This window comes from Notolabrus celidotus, chromosome 11 (assembly GCF_009762535.1).
Source record: "Notolabrus celidotus isolate fNotCel1 chromosome 11, fNotCel1.pri, whole genome shotgun sequence".
Lineage (NCBI taxonomy): Eukaryota > Metazoa > Chordata > Actinopteri > Labriformes > Labridae > Notolabrus > Notolabrus celidotus.
Window position 1 is genome coordinate 23,924,219 of NC_048282.1, and position 24,518 is coordinate 23,948,736.

The 24,518-nt window shown below is 39.4% G+C and overlaps 3 protein-coding genes across 10 annotated transcripts in view; all 3 read left to right on the forward strand.

Annotated features, from left to right (window-relative positions):
- slc12a5b (solute carrier family 12 member 5b) overlaps nt 1-10,487 on the forward strand; it is a 51,911-nt gene extending 41,424 nt beyond the window's left edge. Inside the window, exons 12-26 of the mRNA XM_034696604.1 lie at nt 64-238; nt 412-530; nt 662-760; nt 3,223-3,342; nt 3,479-3,583; nt 3,678-3,846; nt 3,997-4,192; nt 4,406-4,575; nt 4,726-4,857; nt 5,149-5,256; nt 5,793-5,909; nt 6,200-6,339; nt 7,974-7,988; nt 8,091-8,224; nt 8,631-10,487. Of these exons, the coding sequence (XP_034552495.1) occupies nt 64-238; nt 412-530; nt 662-760; nt 3,223-3,342; nt 3,479-3,583; nt 3,678-3,846; nt 3,997-4,192; nt 4,406-4,575; nt 4,726-4,857; nt 5,149-5,256; nt 5,793-5,909; nt 6,200-6,339; nt 7,974-7,988; nt 8,091-8,224; nt 8,631-8,722 (1,891 nt within the window). The 3' untranslated portion in view covers nt 8,723-10,487. The remainder of the gene's footprint in view (nt 1-63; nt 239-411; nt 531-661; nt 761-3,222; nt 3,343-3,478; nt 3,584-3,677; nt 3,847-3,996; nt 4,193-4,405; nt 4,576-4,725; nt 4,858-5,148; nt 5,257-5,792; nt 5,910-6,199; nt 6,340-7,973; nt 7,989-8,090; nt 8,225-8,630) is intronic.
- Nucleotides 10,488-12,981: 2,494 nt separating this feature from the next.
- rh50 (Rh50-like protein) lies at nt 12,982-14,414 on the forward strand. The gene has a single exon (XM_034696615.1). It carries the CDS (start codon nt 12,982-12,984, stop codon nt 14,404-14,406), a length of 1,425 nt encoding a protein of 474 aa, XP_034552506.1. The 3' UTR covers nt 14,407-14,414.
- Nucleotides 14,415-16,455: 2,041 nt separating this feature from the next.
- rbm39b (RNA binding motif protein 39b) lies at nt 16,456-24,206 on the forward strand. Of its 8 annotated transcripts, none has more exons than XM_034696607.1 (16): nt 16,810-16,844; nt 18,437-18,494; nt 18,666-18,737; nt 20,023-20,072; nt 20,174-20,365; nt 20,812-20,868; nt 21,004-21,121; nt 21,212-21,370; nt 21,669-21,806; nt 21,889-21,954; nt 22,036-22,240; nt 22,570-22,656; nt 22,755-22,851; nt 23,286-23,391; nt 23,509-23,587; nt 23,673-24,206. In XM_034696607.1, exons 1-16 carry the CDS (start codon nt 16,825-16,827, stop codon nt 23,771-23,773), a joined length of 1,605 nt encoding a protein of 534 aa, XP_034552498.1. In that variant the 5' UTR covers nt 16,810-16,824; the 3' UTR covers nt 23,774-24,206. The 8 variants fall into 8 exon arrangements, with proteins under 8 accessions (XP_034552504.1, XP_034552502.1, XP_034552501.1 ...); XM_034696608.1 differs by having other exon boundaries at nt 21,212-21,364; XM_034696613.1 differs by lacking the exon at nt 16,810-16,844 and adding an exon at nt 16,456-16,726 and having other exon boundaries at nt 18,666-18,741; nt 19,556-20,072; nt 20,174-20,868.
- Nucleotides 24,207-24,518: the final 312 nt, after the last annotated feature.

Here is a 24,518-nt window from a genome sequence, read left to right on the forward strand (position 1 = left end):
TGTCTGTTTAGGTAGATGTTATGCTTGAATCACAGTGAATAGTGAAGTGTTTTTTTCCCACAGGTTTGGTGAAGGGGTCAACGGTAACCTGGTGATCGGGACTTTAGCATGGCCATCTCCATGGGTCATTGTGATCGGCTCCTTCTTCTCCACCTGTGGAGCGGGTCTCCAGAGTCTGACGGGAGCTCCACGTCTTCTACAGGCCATCTCCCGAGACGGCATCATCCCATTTCTCAGAGTGAGTACACAAAAAGAGTTCAAAACATCAGAGAACTTTTTCAAACTTTTGTTGCAGTATGACTTCTTCTGTAGCTTTAGGCTGCAGAAAAAATTATTTTATTTAGAGAACATTTGCTGTCCAAGAATCTGCCATAAAACTTGATCACATAAACCTTGCTCATGTTGCTGCAGGTGTTCGGGCACGGCAAAGCTAATGGAGAACCCACCTGGGCCCTCCTACTGACTGCTAGCATTTGTGAGATTGGCATCATTATTGCCTCCCTGGATGCGGTCGCACCTATCCTGTCCATGTAAGCACACTGTACCCTCACACACTCTCTAAAAGAGGAGGCTGCTGTTGTTAGAATCCTTTTTCATGTCTAACTTTTCTTCTCTGTATATTTCTCCTCTTCACACCTTTCTTCCGTCTTTTGCTTTTCAGGTTCTTTCTGATGTGCTACATGTTTGTCAATCTTGCCTGTGCACTGCAGACTCTGCTGAGGACACCAAACTGGAGACCTCGCTTTAAATTTTACCACTGGTGAGTTTGTGTGTCGGTATACAAAAATGTAGCATAGTGTTGATTCAGGCAGGTCATGAAGTCAAGCTTGGCCCACAGAACAACAGCTGCTCTTAACACCAGCCTCTATCAGCTGAAAGCTCGGCTGATTGCATCTACACATCCAATTTGCAAATAGCAAAATGGGTGTTCTATTTAAATGGCTTTAGCTCGCCTTCCCTTGCTTCTTTCCCTGTAAACCTCTTTGCAACCCACCTCTACCCCTGCACCTCCCTTTATGCTATATCTGATTTTACCAGTGCCATATGTATTAGTTACTGATGCCTGCTCTGTTCTGAACCCCGGGGGGGTCTTTGCTGCTGCTCTCCCTGCCTTGGCTTTTCATGTATGCACACGAAAGAGACTGGAGGTGTGCTCTCCCCACCTCAAACTTTGGCATTCAGCGTAGCCACATGGAAGGCAGGGAGCTCCCAAAACATGACCTGTACCACAAAATCTAACTTATTGTATGCAAAGAAATAATTCTTTTGACAAGACTGGTCCTGACTGAACTTAATATACATAATATTACAAACATTTGATGTAGGAATTCATCAAGGTTTGAATTCCAAGCTGGTAGATTCATTTTTTACCCATACTGCACCTGTGAATATGCAGCCTGTTGCACCAGCTGTGCGTAGGTTCAAACGTAGCCTAGTTTGAACGTAATTTCTCATTTAGGATGGAGTTTACACTCTACTAACATTTTGTGCATTGCACCAGCTGAGATAGTTCCAACGTAAGCCTACAACTTAATTACAACTTACAATTTAATTCTTACACTTGGCTCCTAGCAGGTGTAAAGTCCGCTGCAGAGTACACGTTGCTAGGAGCGTCGTTTTGAAAGGTGGGATGATTTGGAGGATGAGGAGATACAGAGGGTTCCCAGCTATATTTCAATCAAGAGAGACACAGTTTGAAGATTAAATGTTATTTATTACAACTTAATGAATAATGAAACTTGACAGAAATCTTTGGCGTAAGGACTCTATAGAGATAATTTTGTGAGCGTAGGATGTGTGAATTTGGCAGCAGAAGAAATCCCCCTAGAGTCCAGACACTAGTGGTGGAGGTTGATGAATTCAAGGAATTGAAGACTTTGCGGAGACCAGGTTGAGATGGGGAGGTGGAGGGTTGTGCAACACCAATGCAAGAAGGAACTAGCTGGAGAGAGAGACGCATTTATAAAGCACAGCAGAAAGTTGATAGGCTGACAATGAGGGCGTGCCACTAAGCTATTGGATGACAGCCGCCGCTGATTAATCAATGACAGCTCTGGAGCATGCAGCTGGAAGCAGGTGAGCTGTTGAACAAGGGAGAGGAGGGTTAAACCACTGCTGTAATTGCTTTTATAGTCTTCCTGTCTGAACTTTCGCTAGAGCTACATTACTTCAGTAACCCGTTATCCGCGAGGGATTACATCTTTTGGAAAAATATGATGAGCAAGATTTGCACTCTAGAATATTAACTTATGTTGCAGTTGACCATTTTACCACTCGATGTCACTGTTATTATTCACAAGGTAGATTAAGGATTTAGGCTATATTTATCACCTTACTAAGACACTTTATCAAGATTTACATCACTTCTGTTGTTGTTCTGCGACTGTAGCGGCAGTTGGCAGAAGTTCGTTTCAGCCGTTGGTCAGTTCAGAGACGATTAGGCACAAAAGAATATGTAATAACCCCTGCATCAAAATTGGTGCTTGCCTCTGATTGGCTGCTAGAAATGTAAACGTCATATCTGCGACAATGTTGTGGTTAGTTTGGACCATAGACTCTAAATAAAAATGGACAGCGTTGCTCTGCCTCTTCCCGTTGTACAGTTCTGAAGCTCCTGGGCGCCGCCATTGTGCAGCCAGAGCCTGTGAAGCCACTGTAATAAGCTCCGCCCTACAGTGTAACGTCACAAAACGCTGTGTGTCCTTTGAAGTTTCCCTCTACGGCGGCTGGGAATCAAAGGAAACCCGGAAGTAAAACCCCGTTTTTTAAACTCTAATAACTAACGAAAAATAAACTTTTCAGGAAGAAGAGGCCTTGGACACAAAACAGTCAAATACTAACTACATATCACCACAGCATACGGATGTGAGAAACATTCGTACGACGTGTATTTATTTTTTAAAGTTTGGCCGATTTTTTGACCTATACTGCAGCCAACAGTCTACTAGTTAAGATTAACCTTACGTCTCTGTGGTGAAACCAAACTATGACACAACTTAAGTTACAAACTAACTAGTTTCAACATATGGTTTAGGGTGGACTTTACACCCTAACTTAGGACACAACTTACGCACAGATGGTTCAACAGGCTGTTGCTCTATATCTTTATCCCAGCATGACTTTAGCTGAATTCAAAACTTTCTCTGAGGTCACCACTCAGTTTTGTTAAACTTGCAGAATATTCAGTGAGTCACATCATACCTGTCTTCCTCTCCTTTGCAGGGCTCTGTCTTTCTTGGGTATGAGTCTGTGTCTTTCACTCATGTTCATCTGCTCCTGGTATTACGCCATAGTCGCCATGGGGATTGCCACCTGCATCTACAAATACATTGAGTTTTGTGGGTAAGAAACCATCATCAGAACAGTACCCTGAACAAACCATAAGGATTACATTGTATTACATAAATCAACAGCTAAATATTTTACTAGTGGTTATTGCTTGAGGTGAATGACAGTACATGACTGTTCTGTGTCCCAGAGCTGAGAAAGAGTGGGGTGATGGGATACGTGGCATCTCTCTCAGCGCTGCTCGCTTTGCTCTTATGAGGCTGGAGGAGGGACCACCACACACCAAGAACTGGAGGTCAGTCCTCTACTCATGTAGAGGTTTAACGCTATAACAGTGAGGCTTTTTAACCTGTTGAATCTTCAACAAAATCTGTTTGTTTTTCCATCAGGCCTCAAATCATGGTTCTGGTGAGTGTGGATGCTGAACAGAATGTAGAGCAGCCTCGTCTCCTTTCTCTGACCAATCAGCTGAAAGCAGGAAAGGGTCTGACCATCGTGGGGACCTCAGTTCAAGGAACCTTCCTCGACAACTACACCGAGGCTCAGAGGGCAGATCAGGTCTCGACTCTAATCTGTTAACCATATAGTTATGATGGAAAGCACAGTGGAGAGCTGTTACACAACTGTTACTATTTCTGCACACACATCACACATTAATACAGAGTGTTCCACAGACTAGTTAACAGCTTATTTCTGCATTATTTTCAGTCTTTGCGCAAACTGATGGAGACAGAGAAGGTGAAGGGCTTCTCTCAGGTGGTCATCTCCTCCAACCTGAGAGATGGGACATCTCACTTGGTCCAGGTTGGAGGACTGGGAGGTCTGAAGCACAACACTGTGATGGTCGGCTGGCCCAAAAACTGGAAACAGCCAGAGTACCACCAAGAGTTCAGGAACTTTATTGGTATGTCTAAAGTGACTGATATCAATATAAAGTCAATATAAGTACCACCTCTGACAAGGCAAATAGCCAATCATGTTCAAGGATCTCAGGGTGGCCCTTGGGGTGGCCAATCAGATGTCAGAGGTGACCATGGACCTGGCACCGCCCCTGTTGCCCTGGCTCTCAATCATGTTTCATTACAAATTCATTTTCCTTTCTCCTCTCCTTCTGTAGAGGTGGTCCGAGAGACAACAATGGCCAGCATGGCCTTGTTGGTTCCCAAGAATATCCATAGCTACCCCTCTAACAGTGAGCGCTTCACTGAAGGTCACATAGATGTGTGGTGGATCGTTCATGATGGAGGCATGCTGATGCTGCTGCCCTTCCTGCTGCGCCAGCACAAGGTTAGAAACAGGACACTTTCAGACATGCTCTACATTTGAGAAACTTTGATGTAGTTTTGTCAGAGGAAAAACTGAAAAGAACTCAGTGTAGAGAATAACTCTGAGAATGTGTTGTTTGATACCTGTGAACATTCCTGTTGTGTCACCTAGGTGTGGAGGAAGTGCAAGATGCGCATCTTCACTGTGGCTCAGATGGATGACAACAGCATCCAGATGAAGAAAGACCTCATCATCTTCCTCTATCACCTGCGTATCGATGCTGAGGTGGAGGTGGTGGAAATGGTGAGAGTTTTGTCTGACACAATCTGAGTTCACACACAGATCCTGCAGGGGGAGAGTTTTTGTTCTCAAAACTTGGTTGTTAAAAAACAGTTTATCAGGGTTCTCAATTTTTGAAATTCAGTTTTCAATTTTCCAGTTATGGAAAATGAAAAAATGTCCTGGAAAATGATCTCTAGAACAGAGTGGGAACCCTGTCTCATGTCAACAACTGGTTTAATACATAAAACCATAAAACTTGAAAGTAATGTAATGTTGTTTGTTTGTTTGTTTGTTTGTTTGTTTGTTTCATAGCATGACGGTGACATTTCAGCTTACACCTATGAGAAGACACTGATCATGGAACAGCGCTCACAAATCCTCAAACAGATGCATCTGACCAAGAATGAGATGGAGAGAGAGGTAAAGCAGGAAAATGATCACCTAACTTTAGAAAATAGCTCGAATATGTTTTTGACGTGCTTTTGCAGAAGGCTGAAGTAGCCTGTAGAAGCAGAGTGAGGGATTCTGGCACAACTTCACCAACTTCCAAGGTGCACAGAGAAGGGAATGAAGTCTTGAAGGGTCAAAACTCCAGCAGCACTTTTAGAATAAATAACAAGTCTAGACCAACACCTTTCGGCTTGTGGCCAGAGTCCTAATAAAACATAAAACAAACTACATTACACTAGGGTAGGTTTACAAACAAAGTTGTTCTGTATACTACAAGTGTTGCTGGAGATTTGACCCTCTTCAAAGAAACCAACTTGAAATGTGGTCAGCTCAGGACCCTCAAGAACATGACTCGTGTTCTCTCGTTTGTGGCTCTGTAGGGGGGGATGTATTTGTTAGTGTCAGTGTTTGGACTTGTTTTTGCTGCAGTAAGAGAGGAAAACTTAACTCCAGAGGGAAATTTCAAACTGACCCTAATCCTTTACTGTACTTTTGTATTGCTTCAGATCCAGAGCATCACAGATTCATCCCGTGGATCCATTCGGCGTAAAAACCCGCCCGGCCTGCGCTCCCAGCGCAGCACTGACGATGCAGCCAGCGTTGCAGAGAGGCCAGAGGATGAGGTAACGCTGCCTTGTCTTTTTAAAAGAAGATGACCGGTTTCTTAACTTCACATCTCTCTTTGTCCCTCCATGCCTCTTGTCCATCTGTGCTCTGGTTTGGGTAAAATATTTCTCATCACAAGAGCAGCAACCAAAGCATCTTTGTTGGCTGCTCTGTGATTTCCCTCTGGCCTCTGGCTCTCAGAGTTTCACCTTTACTGACAGATGTCTCTTTTCTCTCTTTTACCCTGTCACACTGTCACGTCACGGTGTCCCTGTCTCAGTCTGTGGCTGTCTCCAACCCAAAACAGGTACAGCTGATCCACAGTAAGAACGCCTCCACACCCACCAGCCCCACCAGCCTCAATCCTCCCACTGCGGACAACAAGGGTGCAGACAAGGGACAGACAGCCAACGCAGGAACGATCAAAGACCTCTTCAACATGAAGCCGTGAGTGGCTGCTCAGTCTCACTGCACAGGAAGCAGATATGACTCTTGACATGCACACAGGGACAGGGACAGGGGTCAGTGGTCAATATTTGTTTATATCAACCTTTAAACAGGTGCTTCTTGTTCCTGTGAATGTGACAAACAGAACTTTGAACTAAAATTGCACAAAACAAATGCAGACTTCTGCATAGTAACTGTTCCTGTTTGTCAGACCTATTCAATTTGTGGTCTATGCGCAGAATATGGTCCTTCAATGACCTCAATATAGACCAGTAATCCTTTATTAAAAATTATAATTAGGGAAAATGCATTAAAAGACATCTCATAATGGAGTAAGAGACACTACCTAATGCCTTTAATGCAGCTATATAGACCTAACCTCAGTTTATTTGTTGGTGTAGTGTTTGATTATCAGAAAAACATCATTTTATTTGAAGGCTTTTTAGCCCATTTATTGCATATATCTTGGGTTTAGCACATAAATGCATGTTTTATTAAAAAGCTCAACATAAGGCTGTTAAAGGGATATAGGAGAGCCAGGCCCAAGAAAATAAAAATATATTAGATAAAAGAGGGTGTTTCTTTTAAAAACAAAAAAACATGCATTGTGAGAACGTTTTAATTTCAAACTTTACAAGTCTGAAATAGAAAATGTTGATGTCCAGTCCCACTTTTTTCTTCAAATCTGTAGCAACACAAACATGTCAGGTGATTAAATGGCTGATTAGAACTGAGAAAAGATGTGTAGTTGTGGGGAAAGGAGGGAAAGCTGAAGGGAATCTGGTGGAGATGTTAAGAAAGACTAGAGACCTCAGGAGATGGATCCTCGGCTGGGTGAGCAGGACCCGAACATGAAGTGGATGGGTTTTATCTCTCCCAGAAGGGATTCTTAATAATAATAATAATAATAATTCATAGGATTTATATAGCGATTTTCTTAATACTCAAAGTCGCTTTACATGAAATAAAGTACAAATAAAACAGGTAAATAAAACAAAACAAGGACAGAGGTGAGGCGGGGGGAGATGTCATGTGTTGTATGCTTCTTTTAAACAGGTAGGTCTTGAGGTGGTTTTTGAATGATTGGAGTGAGTCAGAGTTGCGGATGTGTGGAGGGAGAGAGTTCCAGAGAGCCGGGGCAGTGATGGCAAAGGCTCTGTCCCTTTCTTCTGCTATAGGAACCTGCTCACTATGAAGTATCCCACTTATTGCATCACATAATACATTAACATATTTTTCTTCAATCCTTCTTTTACCATATACCATGTTCCATTGAATGTTTACTCCATGCACCATTTTCTGTTTTGTTGATTTCTCTACCATGGCCTCTTGGGTTTGTGTTTAACCTCTTTCCTCTCTGTTTTCCACTCGTTTCTTTGTTCCCACCGTTAACAAAACAACGATATATTAATCAGTCTTCCTCGGACAGATTGATATGATTATAGAGTCCACTAGAGTCTGTGATTAGAACCATATCCATAGCAACAATATGCTGTCAAGAAGTAACAGATTGTTGCTGTTGAATATTGATCAATCAGAATCAAGTATTTGACTCATCGGTGTAATAAAAAAATGACTGAATAGGTCTTCTGTATATAACTCACTATTACTTCCATCCTGACATGCTGCTGCAGAGAATGGGAGAACTTGTGAGTATTGACATTTTGTTTTGAAACATCCTGTGAGTGTTGCACAGCAAAGGGACTGATTTGTAATCTAATCCCAATGTGGCTGAATGTTTCCTTTATCAGAAGCCAGATAGACGTGAGGCGCATGCACACAGCGATGCGGCTCAATGAGGTCATCACCAAGAAGTCCAAGGAGGCAAAGCTTGTTCTGCTCAACATGCCGGGACCACCCAAGAACCGCGTGGGAAATGAAAACTGTATCCTACATGACACATACTGAGCAGCCTTTTCCAGTTGTCTCAGAGTGCACAGAGAAGTTCAGTTCAGTTCAGATGAAATCCTTATTTGCCCTCTACACAGGAAATTATTTATTGCACGGCAACATTAAAACATAATCTCATTGAAGGCATTATATAAGAAAACTTAAAAATGTAGTAGTGAATGCAAGAAAGGGTTCAGGTGATGAATCATAGGAAAACTGCAGAAACTACAACAGGTAGGATAGATTAAATAAAAACTTCAAGTTGCACCTATTTTTTTTACCTTCACAGGGGTGCTAGGATGTAGACCATGTACCTTAAATAATGCTGATGTTGTTTCATGTAAAGTGTAAGCACTTGTCTTGTAAGAAAGCTACATTCCTTCACTGAGATTTTCTCTTAGACATGGAGTTCCTCGAGGTGCTCACTGAGGGTCTCAATCGGGTCCTGCTGGTGCGTGGAGGAGGACGTGAGGTCATCACCATTTACTCCTGAAGTGCTCTGAACAGCACCTCCACGGACTTCTCCCTCTCTTACCTCTGTGTCATTTCAGTGAAATCTCCCAGCACCCTCCATCTACATGTTTATCCTCTTAACCATCACACGAAGCGTTATGCAGCAGTCACCTTTCTATGCTCAACTTGTCAGCTGATGAGAACAGATCAATTTATTGTTAGCTCTGATGTGTAAATTATATTTGTATCCTCTTTTGCTCTGGTCCTTGTCATTTGTAAAAGAGGCATGTTTTTTTTCTTTATTATTATTTCTTATTTTATTTGTTATTGCTTTATTTCATTATTATTGTTATTTAAGTAGTTAGTCATCTTATCATGTCTGTCTTTCTCCTGTTTTTGCTCTTTCATTGTATGGTTGATTTTAATCTTAAATTGAAAAGGGTGGCTGCAGACTGTTGTTCATTCAACTGTAGGCTTGTATTGAGTGTTCATAAAGCAGGAGTCAGAGGTTTCTATGTATACAATTTACCAAAACAGACAAGAGACCAACTGGATCAAATAGATTTTCCTACTGTTTCCCAGTTTCCACTCATTTTATACACTAAGTCTATTTACCGTCAGTGTAAATGCTGATATGTGGGATTTGCAGTTTAAGCCCCGGCCATAAACAATGTTTTAATCCCAGTCTCGTCCTTTATTATGGCAGGGATTTATCGGTTTGTTTGTTTGTGAATTGTGCTTAACAGAAATAATATAAATCAAAAGACTTCCTGTGGATTAACGTTATTGTTTATTTCATTATCCCTACAGATGTGGTTAGATCATATAGATTACATGATCGAAGTGCAATACAAAACTTTTGAGCTTAGCCACTTTATATACTGCTCCTCAGTCTATTTATATGTAATCTCTTATGTAGCCATGATTCACTGCACTCACTGCCCTGATGTTTTCATGTCATTTCATTTCATTTAATGATAAAAGTAGTAGTACTTAGGGAGTAATCCACAAATTAAAGTAAACCTTTATTACATTTAAGCATATTATTTAAAGTGAGACATGACATCTGCATTTAAACGTCACATATATAATCAGCTTCAAAACAGAATTTCAAAGATATGTAATTTTAGGTGGAGTTTAAATGTTAAGAATACTCACAAATGTATTTCTAAGGTGATGATGTTTCACATTGTAAATCAGGATAAGATGTTTATCTTTATTAAACTTAGAGAATGTTTTAGACATTTTATCTCAGATGATTTATTTTTTATAGCTGTGGCTCAGAAAAAAAGTTTTAGAAATATAATTCATATGAAAAAAAATATTTATTGCATTTTATGCACAGTATTAACTAAGTGGTTTAACAGCATTACAAATATGCTCACACCACTCTTAGCATTAAGCTTGTCTCGGCAAAACGACCAGCAACATGCCTGTATGGCATGTCAGAGCTTAAATAATTAATATGTGTCAATGAAGCAGAGAATAAAAACTAATATTCAGTTAATGTGAGGTTGTGCACTGTAATCAGGAACAAAGCCAGGTTTGTATGACCAAGCTAACCAGCTAGTGTTATGCCTTTATTTTTCATCAACCAAACTTTGAGAAAGAAGCTAAAAAGTGTATTTACCAAAATGTCAAACTACTTTACATTGTGTATATGCTGCAAGGATTGAAAAGGTTATTGCATTACCTGTGATGTAAGAATCTACTGAGTATGTATGCAAAAATGCAGGATATCATCTGCAAAGAAAAACTCCAGAGAAATTCAGCATTGTAGTACGTTTATAAATGAAGTCAGATTATCCTGCTGTGTACCTCTTAGATTTATTTTTTTAGTGTGTGTGTACATTACAGATGTTTAGTTAATTGTTGTTTCTATTTTGGACATGCATTGCACGTGTGCTTTTTGCCACTGACATTTGTCAGCTTAACATTTCTGATAACATGACCATAAGAGACGCGTGAGTGTAACCCCACTTGCATAGTTTATGAGATAAGTGCGGAAACAAGGCTTTTACTGTTAGTAGTTCATCATGTAAGTTTTGTGTCCCAGCACAGATATAGAGATTGGTATGTATCTACCCTATACATTTTTACCTTTGTAAGTATACTACGAGGAAATTCTACATCAGTTTCAGGAAAGAAAACCCAAACCATTTAGCATATTTTCAGGTTATCAAAAGACTTTTTAGCATATAAATGTATAGTTTTTAATGCTGTAGCATATACCTCACCTCATGATACACATCTTTCTCTTTAGTATCATTGAATATTTGTTTCTTTTTAAACTTATGAACGGTTAAAGTGTATATTGTTTTTCTGGACTCATAAGAAGACTGTATTCTGTCACTTATCTGTAGAAGTTTAAAGTCATAATTTCTAATGTCCCTCACCCTGAGAGCATGTGTGTGGGCCACCTGTGTGATTGTGCGTTTGTATACTGTATGTTTGCGTGTGAACCTGGCTGAGTGTGATCAGTAAATGTAATTGAACAGCAAGAAGGTGTGAACATGGGACATTTGTACATAGCTCTGTGGTTTTAGGTTTAGAGACAGTAAGTGTGATGTGTGTGAATACAGTTTTTATAGATTTAACAATAGACAGTTTGTTTTGTCTTTTAAAATGATTTACTTTGTTTAATGTTCTACGTCTTATGTAATTATCAATGAGTAATGGTTTAATGAAACCAGTTTATTTGTCCACACATACTGCAATAAATTAAAATCATTTTAATACGACAGAGACACTTCCAGTATCTGATTGTTATTGTTGTTGTCATTTGTGTTTTTGTGTCCCAGGATAATGGTACATTTTGTCTCTGAGGATTTATAAAAACTTGAACATTCTGTTTTAGATTTGGGCAGATTTTTCCACTGCACCTTGTACAGGAGCAACCCATATATAAGCTATAGACTAAGGAAAGATAATCTGTTATTACAGCTACTTAAGAGAAAGCTTGTCGACCAGAAGACTTCACAGTCATAAATTTAGTCGCTCAGTGTTCTGTTATCAGTATTATCAGTATTTCCTTTACAGTGATTTACAGACAACCCTTATTAAACCACATTGAAACCACTTACTGAGGAAATATGTGGATTAGCTGAACCCAAATACAGATCTAACATGACCTTTGAAAATGTTGATGGTGACTTTATTTCACATTATGTCATTAAGCATATTTTTTTCAAACTATGTTGTACAAGCTGGGCTCTTGCTAACGTTGGCTAACGTAGCTCCTGTAACTACAGACCCTGTCAGTTGCATAATAAAGCAAATGATTTATGTGAAACTGGATACAAGGGGCTCCAGCATTTCTGAAAACAAAATCAGAAACATCACAAGTCGTGAACTCGAAGCTTTCCGAAAAAATTGACTTACAATGTGGTGAATACGATAAGAAGGGGCATTCATATGGTCTCATCTCGTGAACACGGTACAGACGACCCTAGTTGGAAGCAACAACAGTCAACAATGACACCAGCAAAGACAGCACAGAAGTGATCTTGCTGCTGTAGCCAGACGCTGCACCCCTCTTGCCAGCTAACGCACACATTTAACCTACAGATAAAATGTCTGAGATCCCTCTGCTGGATATAGCCCACAGAAGAACAGGTGTCTGTCATTACAAAAACCATCTGTAATGACAGACTCCATGTTTAAGAAAGATTTGACGTAAACTTTAATTTTTTTGTTTGGTCCATGTTCTATCCTTTATAATGGAGTAAGCAGGGTCTTATTACCTATACTGCAGTCAGTCACTAGGTGGAGCTATAAAAGTTTTGGCTTCTCTCAGGATAGTTGTTGTGCTGTCGATGTTTCTATACTATCTATAGTTGAGACCTACATATTGCTTTTTTTTTTTTGCACCCTTTCTTTCACAATGCTTCCAAATGTTATCCACATGCCACAATCCCAAAAAGACACTTTCTTTCCTCATATTTGAGTGCCTAGAATGCATGTTTTCTGGAGTTTACTAAACTTTGGGAGGTTTCTTGTGATTCATGCATTAATATCTATATGAATACTTTAAGATGTGCACACTTTGTGGCACCAGCTGCTACAAATCTATATTGTTCTCCAAGATAATCACAAAAAACGCTGATGTTGCACGACAGAAAGATGAAATTTATGACGGCCAAAGTCCTCTGCAGTACTTTTCTGTGAGGTGAACACACCGCTTGTGTTCGTGTTGAAGAGAACCCAGGCTTCCACAAAGCCTCTGACCTGTCTTATCTAAAGAGAGATAATCTGTGCTGCAAAAGAAATGAGCCTCATTAGTTCCAAAGAGTTGAGAAGATGAAGACGCAGTCGACCAGCCTTCGGGTGAAGTTACCAGTGTTTGTGTTTGTTCTGGAGGTGATTATTGTTGCCTTGTATGCTGCTTTTGTCACCTACGATGAGCATGCAGACGCCAGATTTCAGACCAACAATACCAACCCCATGGACAATGCAGTGTACAGGGACTACCCTTTTTTTGCCGACATTCAGGTCATAATATTCCTAGGTTTTGGCTGCCTGCTCGCATTTTTTCGCCTGTATGGCTTTGGGGGGATGGTTTTTAACTTCCTGACAGCTACTTTTGCCATTCAATGGGCCATTTTGGTGCAGGGGTACTTCCAGTTCAGCCATGACGGTAAAATACATCTTGGAGTGATCAACCTGATAAATGCAGAGTTTGCTTGTGCTGTAGTGCTGATATCTTTTGGGGCAGTTCTAGGTAAGACCAGTCCGCTGCAGCTGTTGGTCATGGCCCTGCTAGAGGTTCCTGTGTTTGCAATCACAGAGTGGGCTGTGCTCAAGTATCTGAAGATCATTGATGCAGGAGGATCTATTCTCATTCACCTCTTTGCTTGTTATTTTGGCCTGGGTGTCACTTTTGTTCTGTACAGACCTTGTCTAAATGAAGCCCATGCAAAGGAGAACACCAGCTATCAGTCAGACATACTGGCCTTGATGGGGACCTTGTTCCTCTGGGTGTTTTGGCCTTCCTTTAACTCAGCGTTAACCCTCAAAGGAGACGACCAGCACAGAGCCATCCTCCACACCTTCATCGGCCTTGGCGCTTCCACACTCACGGCCTTCGCTCTCTCTGCGATGCTGAACAAAAACGGTAAGCTCACCATGGCTGACATTCAGAATGTGACCCTGGCTGGAGGCGTGACAGTGGGTGCGACTGTTGATATGATGATATCGCCTGCAGCTGCGTACGCTCTGGGAATGACGGGCTGCACTGCTTGCATGTTGGGATACAAGTACCTGAGCCCCTTCCTGGCAAGGCGCTTCAGGATCCAGGATCAGTGTGGAATACATAACCTACACGGACTAACTGGACTAATATCCTGTGCTGCAGGAATATGTGCTATATTGATGGCTAGTGAGGACATATATGGACCCAGTTTCTATGAGATATTTGCCCACAGAGCACCAGTGGAAGGAGACCCAAAGCTGCAGGAGCTCCAGATGCTGATCCCTGGTTTAAAGCCAGGGTTGGGTAGGACTGCTCGAGAACAGGCTCTCTTCCAGGTTGCAGCCGTGTTCTCCACCATAGGACTTTCAGCTCTAGGAGGGGTTCTCACAGGCTTTGTTTTGAAGCTGCCTCAACTCAGACCTCCATCTGATGAGATGTGTTTTGATGATGAGTTGTTTTTTGAAGTCCCTCCTGACTATGATTCCCCACTGAGACTCAGAAGTGCAGTTACAATAGATGAATCAAATGCCTGACTGCAACAAAAAAGTGTGACTCTTAATTTTTGTATCAATAAAACTGTTATTAAGATGATTTAGTGATCAGTATTTATAATGAACAAACACTGGCAGTACAACACTAAAACACAACAAGAGGCTGATTTAATGTCCTGAATGCAAGGATAAAAAGGAAAGTGAGTGTTAGGACTCTCATGAAGTAAAACCAAATATTTATTAAGGAATACCAGCAGTACCTACATGTACCAAGATGCTTTACTGCAATAAATACAGCAGAATGTTCAAGCCAGTGAAAACACTGCAACGAATCATCATACATAACATCCTTTGCATTCATATTAAGATGGTTGGAATTGTTTGAGTTGTGTTGTGCATGACATTGTGCAAAAGCAGAAATGAAAACACCCCCTGTATGTTTTTAAATAAATGTATGAACTCATAGATAAACTGACAATTAATGTAAGCTTAAAATTACAAACTGTTTGGACATTAGTTGTTTTCTTTATTTTGTGATATTCTTCTAGTAAGATTATTTTTTTTATTTATTTTTTTATTTTTTTATTTTTACGATTGATGTTGTTTTAAAAGTTCTTGTTATCTTTAGTCGCAAGACAAAATGTGAACAATTTCCCACAGAGATATAGAAGAGTCAAAGAAGAAAGGTTGATAACATTAAAAATACAAATATAAATAATCTTAAATTTGTAGAGAACCTGTGTGAGTTTAGTTGCATCGCACAATGGCATGCAGGTTCTATGTCAGGGGTGTCAAAGATGCGGCCCACGGGCCAAAACCAGCCCTCCAGAGGTTCCAATCCGGCCTGCGGAACGACTTTGCAAATTAAAAAATTTACAGAGAAGACATTAACTTCAATTTTTCAATAAAAGTAACTGCTATTTCAAATTTGTCTTCTGGGGGTCGCATACAATCATAATGCTGTTTGCATAATCCGGTTGAGATTCATAAAGACTTTTCAGAGCACTATAAGATGATCCACTAAGTACTAACACTAGCACTACACCCCTGCATACAACACTGTCCAGCAAGCAAATTGTTCATGCTGGAGCTGAGGGGTCCAAAATAATCAACTTTACCTTCTTCATTATTATAATCTCTGTTTTTTTGCTGTAAACATTTCACTCTGTGTGTCAGGTGAATGGGTAACCTGTGTGTTTGGTGTGTTCGCAGCAGGTTTCAGGGCTTAAAGAGTAAAATATTCAGCCCCACTATGAGACTTATCATGGCGAAAAATACAACAGCTGTTTTTCCAAAAAGATAGTTCATTAAATGTGAACGTTTTCAGAATTTACTTATACTCTTTTTCTCTAAAACAAAGGGAAAAAATTAGAGTTGTCATTATTTATAGGGTTATCATGTTATGATTTTACTGGTCCGGGCCCACTTCTACAGTGGCCCTGAAGGACAAAACAAATTTACATAAGGTGAAACACTTTTACAAAGTTGGAGACAAATTCACATATTGGAAAACCTTTTTCACATTTTAGAAAACAAAATTACAAAATCAAAACACTTTTACAAACGGCGGAACACTTTTACCATTTCTGAAAAAAATTTTCATTTATTTTTATCGGAGAGGGAATGTACCAAATACCAGAAGTGATACGGGAGTGATCGAGTGAGGGGTCAATTAGTTTGTTTGGATGGAGAGAAACCAAACAGAGCAACGTTTGGGACAGGTACTCCATTTGGTACTGGATCACTTCCGAAGTTTGGTACATTCCCTTTCAGTTAAAAATAAATGTAAATTTGTTTCTGGAATGGTAAAGGTGTTGTTAAAGTGTTTTTTTATTTTGTAAATTTGTTTTCTTAAATGAAAATTTGTTTGGGCCTCGGTAAAAGTGTTTTGCTGATGTAAATTTGTTTTATAAAATGTAAGAATGTTTTCGAAAATGTAAAATTCTCTCCAACTTTGTAAAAGTGTTTCATCTTTTGTAAATTTGTTCTGTCCTTCAGGGCCACCGTAGAAATGAGTTTTACACCCCTGTATGCGGAAATGAAGGAGGAAGTGGAGAGTGGTGTAATTCCTCTTATCTCCAGTAGGTGGCAGTAAAGTAGAACGGAAATGTTGCCGCTGCCGTGCAGCGTCCAAGAACGGAGAGGAAGCGAAGAAGAAGAAAGACGGCGAGCATTTTGTTACAAGGCCACGAGCCGCTACGGAGAGTTGCAAACAGAGAAGAAGGTTACGTAACATCGAAGATTTTGATTTCATCGTGTGTGTTTTTGAACTGCCGAGAGGGGAGCGTCGAGACTCATCTCTACGGGGACACGTTTTCCGTGATTTTTTTACTTTGGCACATCATTTCATCAAATACAAACGGTAACGTCAGTGTTTGCTAATGAAGCTAGCTCGCTGTTAGCTGTCGGCCATATTGGTTATCTGCTGCTTGTTTTTCATACGCAGACGTTCTGAGGCCAATGGTCAAGAGTTTGAATTGGTGAGCTCGGACACTAGTCATTTCTGAGCATATTCACAGCCTTTAATGTGTTCTTATTAATAGAATAGACTAACGTGATGATAAACTTCAAATATTGTTATTAAAATCAGACAGCAGGAAGAGTCAGTGTCGAGGCGGCTACTTAGCATTAGCTCCGTGTTCACTTAACGCGTGTTTAACACATCGAGTTATTTATATTGAGGCTAAAATTAAACACACGCAATGTCCTGAGCTGCGTTAAATCTTTAGCGTCTAGACATACATCCTTATTAAGAAGAGTTTCATTTCATTCTAAGGGCATCTGATTGTATTTGTGATATTTACATACAGCATACGGAAGTTGTGTTAAACTCCACACTAAGCTCTCGTTGTTACCATCACTGATTCTTTAATACATCTACTATCTCAATTCAACTTTATTTATATAACACCTTTCAAACATATAAACATGCAAACAAAGTGCTTCACAGAATAACACAGAGACAGAAAACAACAGCAATGGTACAGTTATAAAAGGCAGGATTATAAATAAAATACTTAAAAATAAAATCATACAGTAAATTAATAAAATAAGTAAGAGTGAAAAGAAAAATATGGTAGCGTTAACAAGATCAGATGAATACAAGAAACAAATGTATACATAAATAATTAAATACGATAAATACATTTTAAAGCAATGATTCAAATAATTAAAATAATGAAAATTACTCAACGTTTTCTTGTCATTCAACTATTTATTGCATTTTTCAGTATTGCTGTCAACCACAAGTTAACAAATTATATAGAAGTTATACAAAACCAACAGAAAAATATAAAGATCCCAAAAAAATGGCATTAAATACATAATAATAATAATGAACTGTACAAACAAAAAAGAAGATAAACATAAGAAGGCAAGGTAAATAAACAAAGGGTGTAAATAAACAGAAAAATAAGAGAGCATTCCAGTTCCTCTTGATGTTTAGAGGTTAACATGTATATGTGTATCAACAACGTTTTTAATTTTAAGCACTGATTCCATCACCCTTAAACATTCAAACAACAATTCTGGTTTTACAATTTGGATGATGTCTATAAGGATAAAGTTCCAATTGGAGAAACCTGGTTTAACAAGAACATCTAGCCCACTTACGAATCAATCAAGAATCAAGAATTGCCAAGTGTGCTTGCACAAAAGGATTTCGACTAGGTGAAGGGAACACTGGTACTTAACAAGACAGTGAGGACAATAAATATAGAAACCTAAAAGCTGGCCATAAAAAATTCTAAATAAAAATACTATCTGTACAAAGAAAGGTATAGAAGTACTTTAAAGATATAAATAAATGAAGTAGCCTAAGCCAGAGTTAAAATTTTAGTGGATGAATAAATAATCAAATTACAATATTGCACATGGTTGTTGAGCTATTGCACTGGAAATCAAGTATTAAAAGCAACTTATGAAATTGAAGACCGAGAAAATATCAGTGTTTGCTCGGAGAACATTTATTTTAAAATTGGGGAAACACATCTCCGTTTTTGCTGTAATGAGATAACCTACTATTGTTCATGTGTGCATGGTAACATATTCCTTGCTGTCTTTTCTGTTCCAGGATCATCATGGCTGATGATTTTGACGTTGAGGCCATGCTGGAGGCTCCTTACAGAAAGGTGGGTTGCAGATAACAGAGATATGAGGCCTGCTTCACTGTTATGATTTTTCTCTTTGAGTCCTTTATATTTGCTTATGTGTCAAAGTTTCTTGAATGTTGTGTGGTGTGATTGAGTATTTAAAACGCAATACAGAATTATAAATAAATCCACATCTATCTCTCTTTATAGACTTCCCTAATGATATCTCACCTCTACTCCCATGAATTCATCTTTGATTCCACTGTGAACTGTGAAAAAAAGGAAGGTAGTTATTGTGCATATACTGATGTACTGTGGTTCACCATAGGACTAAAAGAGATTCAACCTAGAACATCCAATCCGTATTCGGTTGCAAAAAGGTGAATGCCAGTGGTTGATAAGCCCATCCTTACCTATCAAGCAAAGAAGGCAGTATTCAGATTTACAATTTCTTATTGAACATTCATTCAAGATTTCTGCTTTTATAAGGAACACATCACACTGTCACCTCCACATTATCTAGCATTCACCTTTTGTTCTCTCTTTTTTCTCTAGAATAATGAACTGGAATCTAAAAAGTGTCTAGAAAGTTTACTTTTCTGAAGTAAAACTGATCCATATACATTTTTTTCTGTATTATTACACATCCAAAAGTTATAGTTTGAGGATGGTATGCTTGTAAAAGCAAAATATCCAGTTTTAAATCTTCTAGTATGAATACAAAAACATGTCATGATTTTAATACAAGTACAGAGTTTATTTGTCTTTGTAAGTATGAATACTGCCTCTTTGCATCAGTCGATTGTAATGTGAGTAAGCATCTTGAATCTTGCATGCTACATATTATCACGTATATTAATTTATAAATGTAAAAATAGACATTTCTATTTGGCAACATTGTATAATACAGTGAGTAACTTTTCAATAGTTGATTCCTCAAGTGCAAACATTGAAAACATGACCTATCATATGAAACTAAGGCTAATAGCAGTGTAATACGTGGCTGAATTACTGGATTTCTTTATTTTGATCATTTCTTTATTCATTTATTTTCATGGGCGTCAATATTACTAAGAAGTGTGAATCCCTGTTTGCTTCAGGGCAAGATGTGTGACAGAGGTGGCATCGAGCTCTTACAGTCCAAGAACGAAAATGGGTGAAGATCACTGGACTGACACCAACAACACAGGATCTCTTTTAGTGGCCGTCACATGATTAGGCACAAATAGTGGCATGGGTACGGCCTATTAGGAGGGGAATGGTGGAGATGATCTGACTTCTGTGAAAGCTTCCTGAACTCTGCTAATGTTGGACATTCTCCCATAACTTTGCTTTGTTGCATTAAGTACTGTGCAGCCTTGTTTAATAACAAAAAAAAGGAAGGGGATGGGAAGCTATTGGGGTGGTGGAAGGACTCTGTCCAGACATGACAGTGGGAAGTTTGAAGTATTATTATTAATTGAAAATATTCTGCATTTTCTCTTGTCCCACCCCAACCCCCTTTACCTTGACGACTTGAAATGTCTCATCTACGTCCTCATGATGTTCTTCTATGAACCTTGCTTAGGATGAGATCAAGTCCTCTCATGCAAACGGACACGATGATTCGAGCAAGAAGTAAGTTGCAAATACACCATAAATAAGAACCACGTATAGTGACACATTTAATCTTGACAGTTGTTCGCTTTGCAGAACTAACAGTGTTTGTGACGTTTCAGGAAAAGGAGGAGTAGAAGCAGGAGCCGAAGTCCAGGCTCTAAGAAGAAAAGAAGTCGAAGCAGGGACAAAAAGAAGAGTAAGAAGAGGAGCAAGAGCAGAGAAAGAAAACGAAGCCGCAGCAGAGAACGCCACCGCAGCCGCTCCAGAAGCAAAGAACGTTCTGGGCGGTACAGAGCACGCAAGAGTCCCATGTGAGTGACCTCTCATACTAGACACACGGAAGCAGGTTTACAAACAAATGTAGCCCTTCATCAACATGTTTCTACTTTGATTAACAAATAGAGTATCATCTCTGTTGAAGAGTCCCCAGAAGGCATGACAGGGATACTACCGTGCACATTGGATCACTAAGTTAAAGCAACTAAATTGAAGTTGGCGATCATTAATGCTGTCTTGCACACTTGTGTTCTCCCCATGTGATATGCTAGAATGTTTCTTTCTACAGTGTCTGTGGGAGAACCAGATGAATTTGTGATACTTTGACTGAAAACACTTGCGGTCAAGTAATGTTTTGTTCAAGAACTACAGCATGTCACGATCCTGTGTTTTGAATTTAAGTTGAGAAAGCAATTCTTTCTACAAGTGAATTTCCACCGATGGAAGATCAATGCATTTTATCTTCTCTTGTTCATTTCAGCCGAAAACGATCCAAAAGTCGAAGTCCTCCTTTCAAAAAGGAAAAGAGTCCCATCAGGTGAGATTGATACTCATGGCAGTACATTTTGGTCCAATACATTGAACAATAATTCACAATCAGAGTTACTTAAGTTTGTTTTGTTGTATCCAGGAGGCTTTTGAACTTGTTTAAATTATTTTCTCTTTTTTTAAGGCAACCTATTGACAATCTAACACCAGAGGAGAGAGATGCCCGCACAGTTTTCTGCATGCAGCTTGCAGCCAGAATCAGAGCTCGAGACCTGGAAGATTTTTTCTCAGCTGTTGGAAAAGTCAGTTTGTTTGATCGTCACAGTCCTTTTTAACCAATCAGAGATCTCCATTCAGAAAGGATTCTAACGTCATCTTGTTTCTCCTCACAGGTGAGAGACGTGAGGATGATTTCAGATAGAAACTCCCGGAGGTCAAAGGGCATTGCATACATAGAGTTTGTGGAGGCCTCTTCAGTACCGTTGGCAATTGGTTTGACTGGACAGAGGCTCTTAGGAGTGCCCATCATCGTCCAGGCCTCACAGGTCATGGTAACTTCATCTAAGTATAATCTTCAACCGGACTATTCTACCCGATGTGACCACGCATATAAATAAACGGCTGCCATGCTTCAGCGGCAGAGGACCGTCAGTGACCCAAACACTGACCAGCCGAGTCTCCAACTCATAAAATTGATAAAATCAAAGAAAACAGTGCTGGAATGCATTGTACACAAAATTAATAAGCCCCCGATTGAAAACAGGTCACATTGGGTTGGGACACATTCATTATTTCCAAAAGGATGTGCTGGCTGCATATAACTACATTACTTTTCGAATGTGATTACAGGCGGAGAAAAACAGAGCAGCAGCTGCTGCTAATAATCTACAGAAGGGCAGCTCAGGCCCAATGCGTCTGTACGTGGGCTCGCTGCATTTCAATATAACTGAAGAAATGCTCCGAGGGATCTTTGAACCTTTTGGAAAGGTCAGGAAAATATTTCACCGGTAAATCATTTCTTTACTGTTTGTGTAGAAACACTGCTGACACTTCTTTTCTTTTTTCAAAGATTGAAGGAATCCAGCTGATGATGGATAGTGAGACTGGACGATCCAAAGGATACGGCTTCATATCGGTAACTAAAGTGCGAATGATTCACTGATTCTGCTCAAGTAGGAGCAGCTTGTGTGGGTCTAACCTTACTTCTTTTTTAAAGTTTGCAGACGCAGAATGTGCAAAAAAGGCTTTAGAGCAGCTAAATGGCTTTGAGCTGGCAGGGCGTCCAATGAAGGTGGGGCATGTTACAGAGCGCTCCGACTCATCAACGGCGAGCTCGTTCCTGGACAACGACGAGCTGGAGAGGACTGGCATCGACCTCGGCACGACAGGACGTCTGCAGCTCATGGCTCGACTAGCAGAAGGTTCGTTAGAACTGCATCTTTTTTTCTTTCGACAGTACAAGAGCACCAAAAAGTAAGATGCAGAGACAGGTGGACATCTCTCTAAATAAGTATTCCACTATCCAAATCCTTAAATTGCCTGGAACCCCGACATGTGCAGAGTAGATTTCTCAAAAAGATAGATCTGTATGCCAACGCAGATCACTTTAATGAGTCAGATTCCTCTGCTTGGCAAAGAAACAGTGAAGAACATTGAGCAGTTGGATTTAGTTTCTTAATAAACCTTAATATGCTGTCTTTTTCATTTTATTTGCTCATTACTCTCATGTTCTCATTCTAACTGTACACAGGAACTGGTTTGAAGATTCCTCCAGCAGCTCAGCAGGCTCTGCAGATGACTGGCTCCATGCCCTTTGGAAACATTACAGCTCCACCAGGTATGTGTTTAGATAATGGATGGCATTTGTTAATTTTTTGTTTACTCATTTGGAAAATTCAGTGACTCAGTTTTTTTTTCTTTTCTTCTTTTTTTCAGCTGTTCCAACTCCAGCTCCAAGCCAAGCTTTGAACCTCCCATCACAGCCACTGGCCACACACTGCCTTCAGCTGTCCAACCTGTTCAACCCACAATCGTAAGCTCTTCATCAGAGAATAGAAAAGCCTTTGTTTGTCATTGTCAGGTGTACCATTAAATTAGATTAAATTACCATTGCTCCTGAAGGTGCATGTGATAAATACAGATACAATTTTAAAAAGTAGAAAATATGTATAAAAGACAATATAAATGTAGTATATAGTCAGGTCAGGAGAAGAGGTATTTGGATTTAAGATATTGCACATATATGAAAAGTTTTCAGAGTTCCTGGCATCATTGAGACTCACATTTATCAGGAATGTCTTGAAGCAATACTCCAAATATCAGTTATCAGTAGAAAATCCAACTTTTTAAAAATCAAAAAGTGTTTATTGTCTTCAGTAACCGCACATTAAACTTAAGCAGTAAGAGATGTCTTTTAAAATAGTCTTATGTACCAAACACTTATCATTTACTTTGCTTGTTTTTCAGGGAAAACGATCCAACCTGGGCCATCGAAATCCAGGACGATGTCATTGAGGAGTGCAACAAACATGGAGGAATTGTTCACATTTATGTCGATAAAAATTCTGCTCAAGTAAGTAGAGTTAAGAGTCTAGTAAAAGCTTATTTCTGTTTTCTTCATGTATCTAAAGAAAAATAACCAGAAAGGAAAATGTGTTTCTAATATTTTCTGTTCCTCTGTTTTGAAAAGGGTAACGTGTACGTGAAGTGTCCCTCAATACCAGCAGCAATGGCAACTGTAAATGCTCTTCATGGACGCTGGTTTGCAGGTATTTCAACCCACCTTAATTTCAATCCTCTAAATGTTACCTGTCAATGTGTAGTGTATTAAAGTTTTTTTTTTTATTATTCCAGGTAAAATGATAACTGCTGCCTACGTGCCCTTACCAACCTACCACAACCTCTTCCCCGATTCAGTCACAGCGAAGCAGCTACTTATGCCAGCTCGCCGATAGTCTAATACAAGCTCATGAAAGTCAGTGTAAATACATTTGTTTGCATTCATTGAAATGTCACTGAAACGGGCATTGAAATTAGTTGGCTGTGTGTAATAAAAGTTGCCTCACATTCATTTGTTCACCATTGAAAATAGGCATTTTCCTTTAGGTTGCTTTTCAGATTTTTGTGGGTTTGTGTTGTAAATCTACCACTGAGAGGTAATCTGCAGGTATCTATTGGTCTGTATGTTTTTAAATATTACTGTCTTATCTGCTTGTTTAAAAGTCAACAATTTTAGATTCAAAATAAATTGCAAATACAGAGATGTGTTGGGTTAATAGGCCTTAAATGCCAAAAGTATATCAATGTCAACAATAATCCTTTGTAACTTTTTACAGCCATAATTTCATTTTTTGTATGAAGGCTCCCAATAAACTTTGGCAAATTTGACATTTTGGTTTGTTTTCTCAGGTCTGAATGAAGGCATTGATGTTCACATGCTATCACTTAAGTTTCTCCAGGAAATTTACGTACTGTACATTTTTAAATCGGGTTGGTCCTCAGTTTCTAAAAATAAAAAACTAGTAAAACATTTCAGTGTTTTTCCAAGACTGTTGTCTTCATCAGCTCTGTAAGGTTCACTAAAGTGTTCGTCATGCTCGGAGGAAGAAAGACCAAGACTGCATTTGGTTTGAGGGGTTACCTACTGCCACCAATTTGTTAATCTTCAGCATAGAAAAAAAATCAAACATTTATTTTGCT

Coding starts and splice junctions, on each gene's coding strand:
- rbm39b (XM_034696607.1), top strand. CDS start 16,825: ATGGTCAAGAGTTTGAATTG. Junction 16,845..18,436: donor ATGGTCAAGAGTTTGAATTG/GTGAGCTCGGAC, acceptor TTTCTGTTCCAG/GATCATCATGGCTGATGATT. Junction 20,073..20,173: donor CACGATGATTCGAGCAAGAA/GTAAGTTGCAAA, acceptor GTGACGTTTCAG/GAAAAGGAGGAGTAGAAGCA.
- rh50 (XM_034696615.1), top strand. CDS start 12,982: ATGAAGACGCAGTCGACCAGCCTTCGGGTGAAGTTACCAGTGTTTGTG.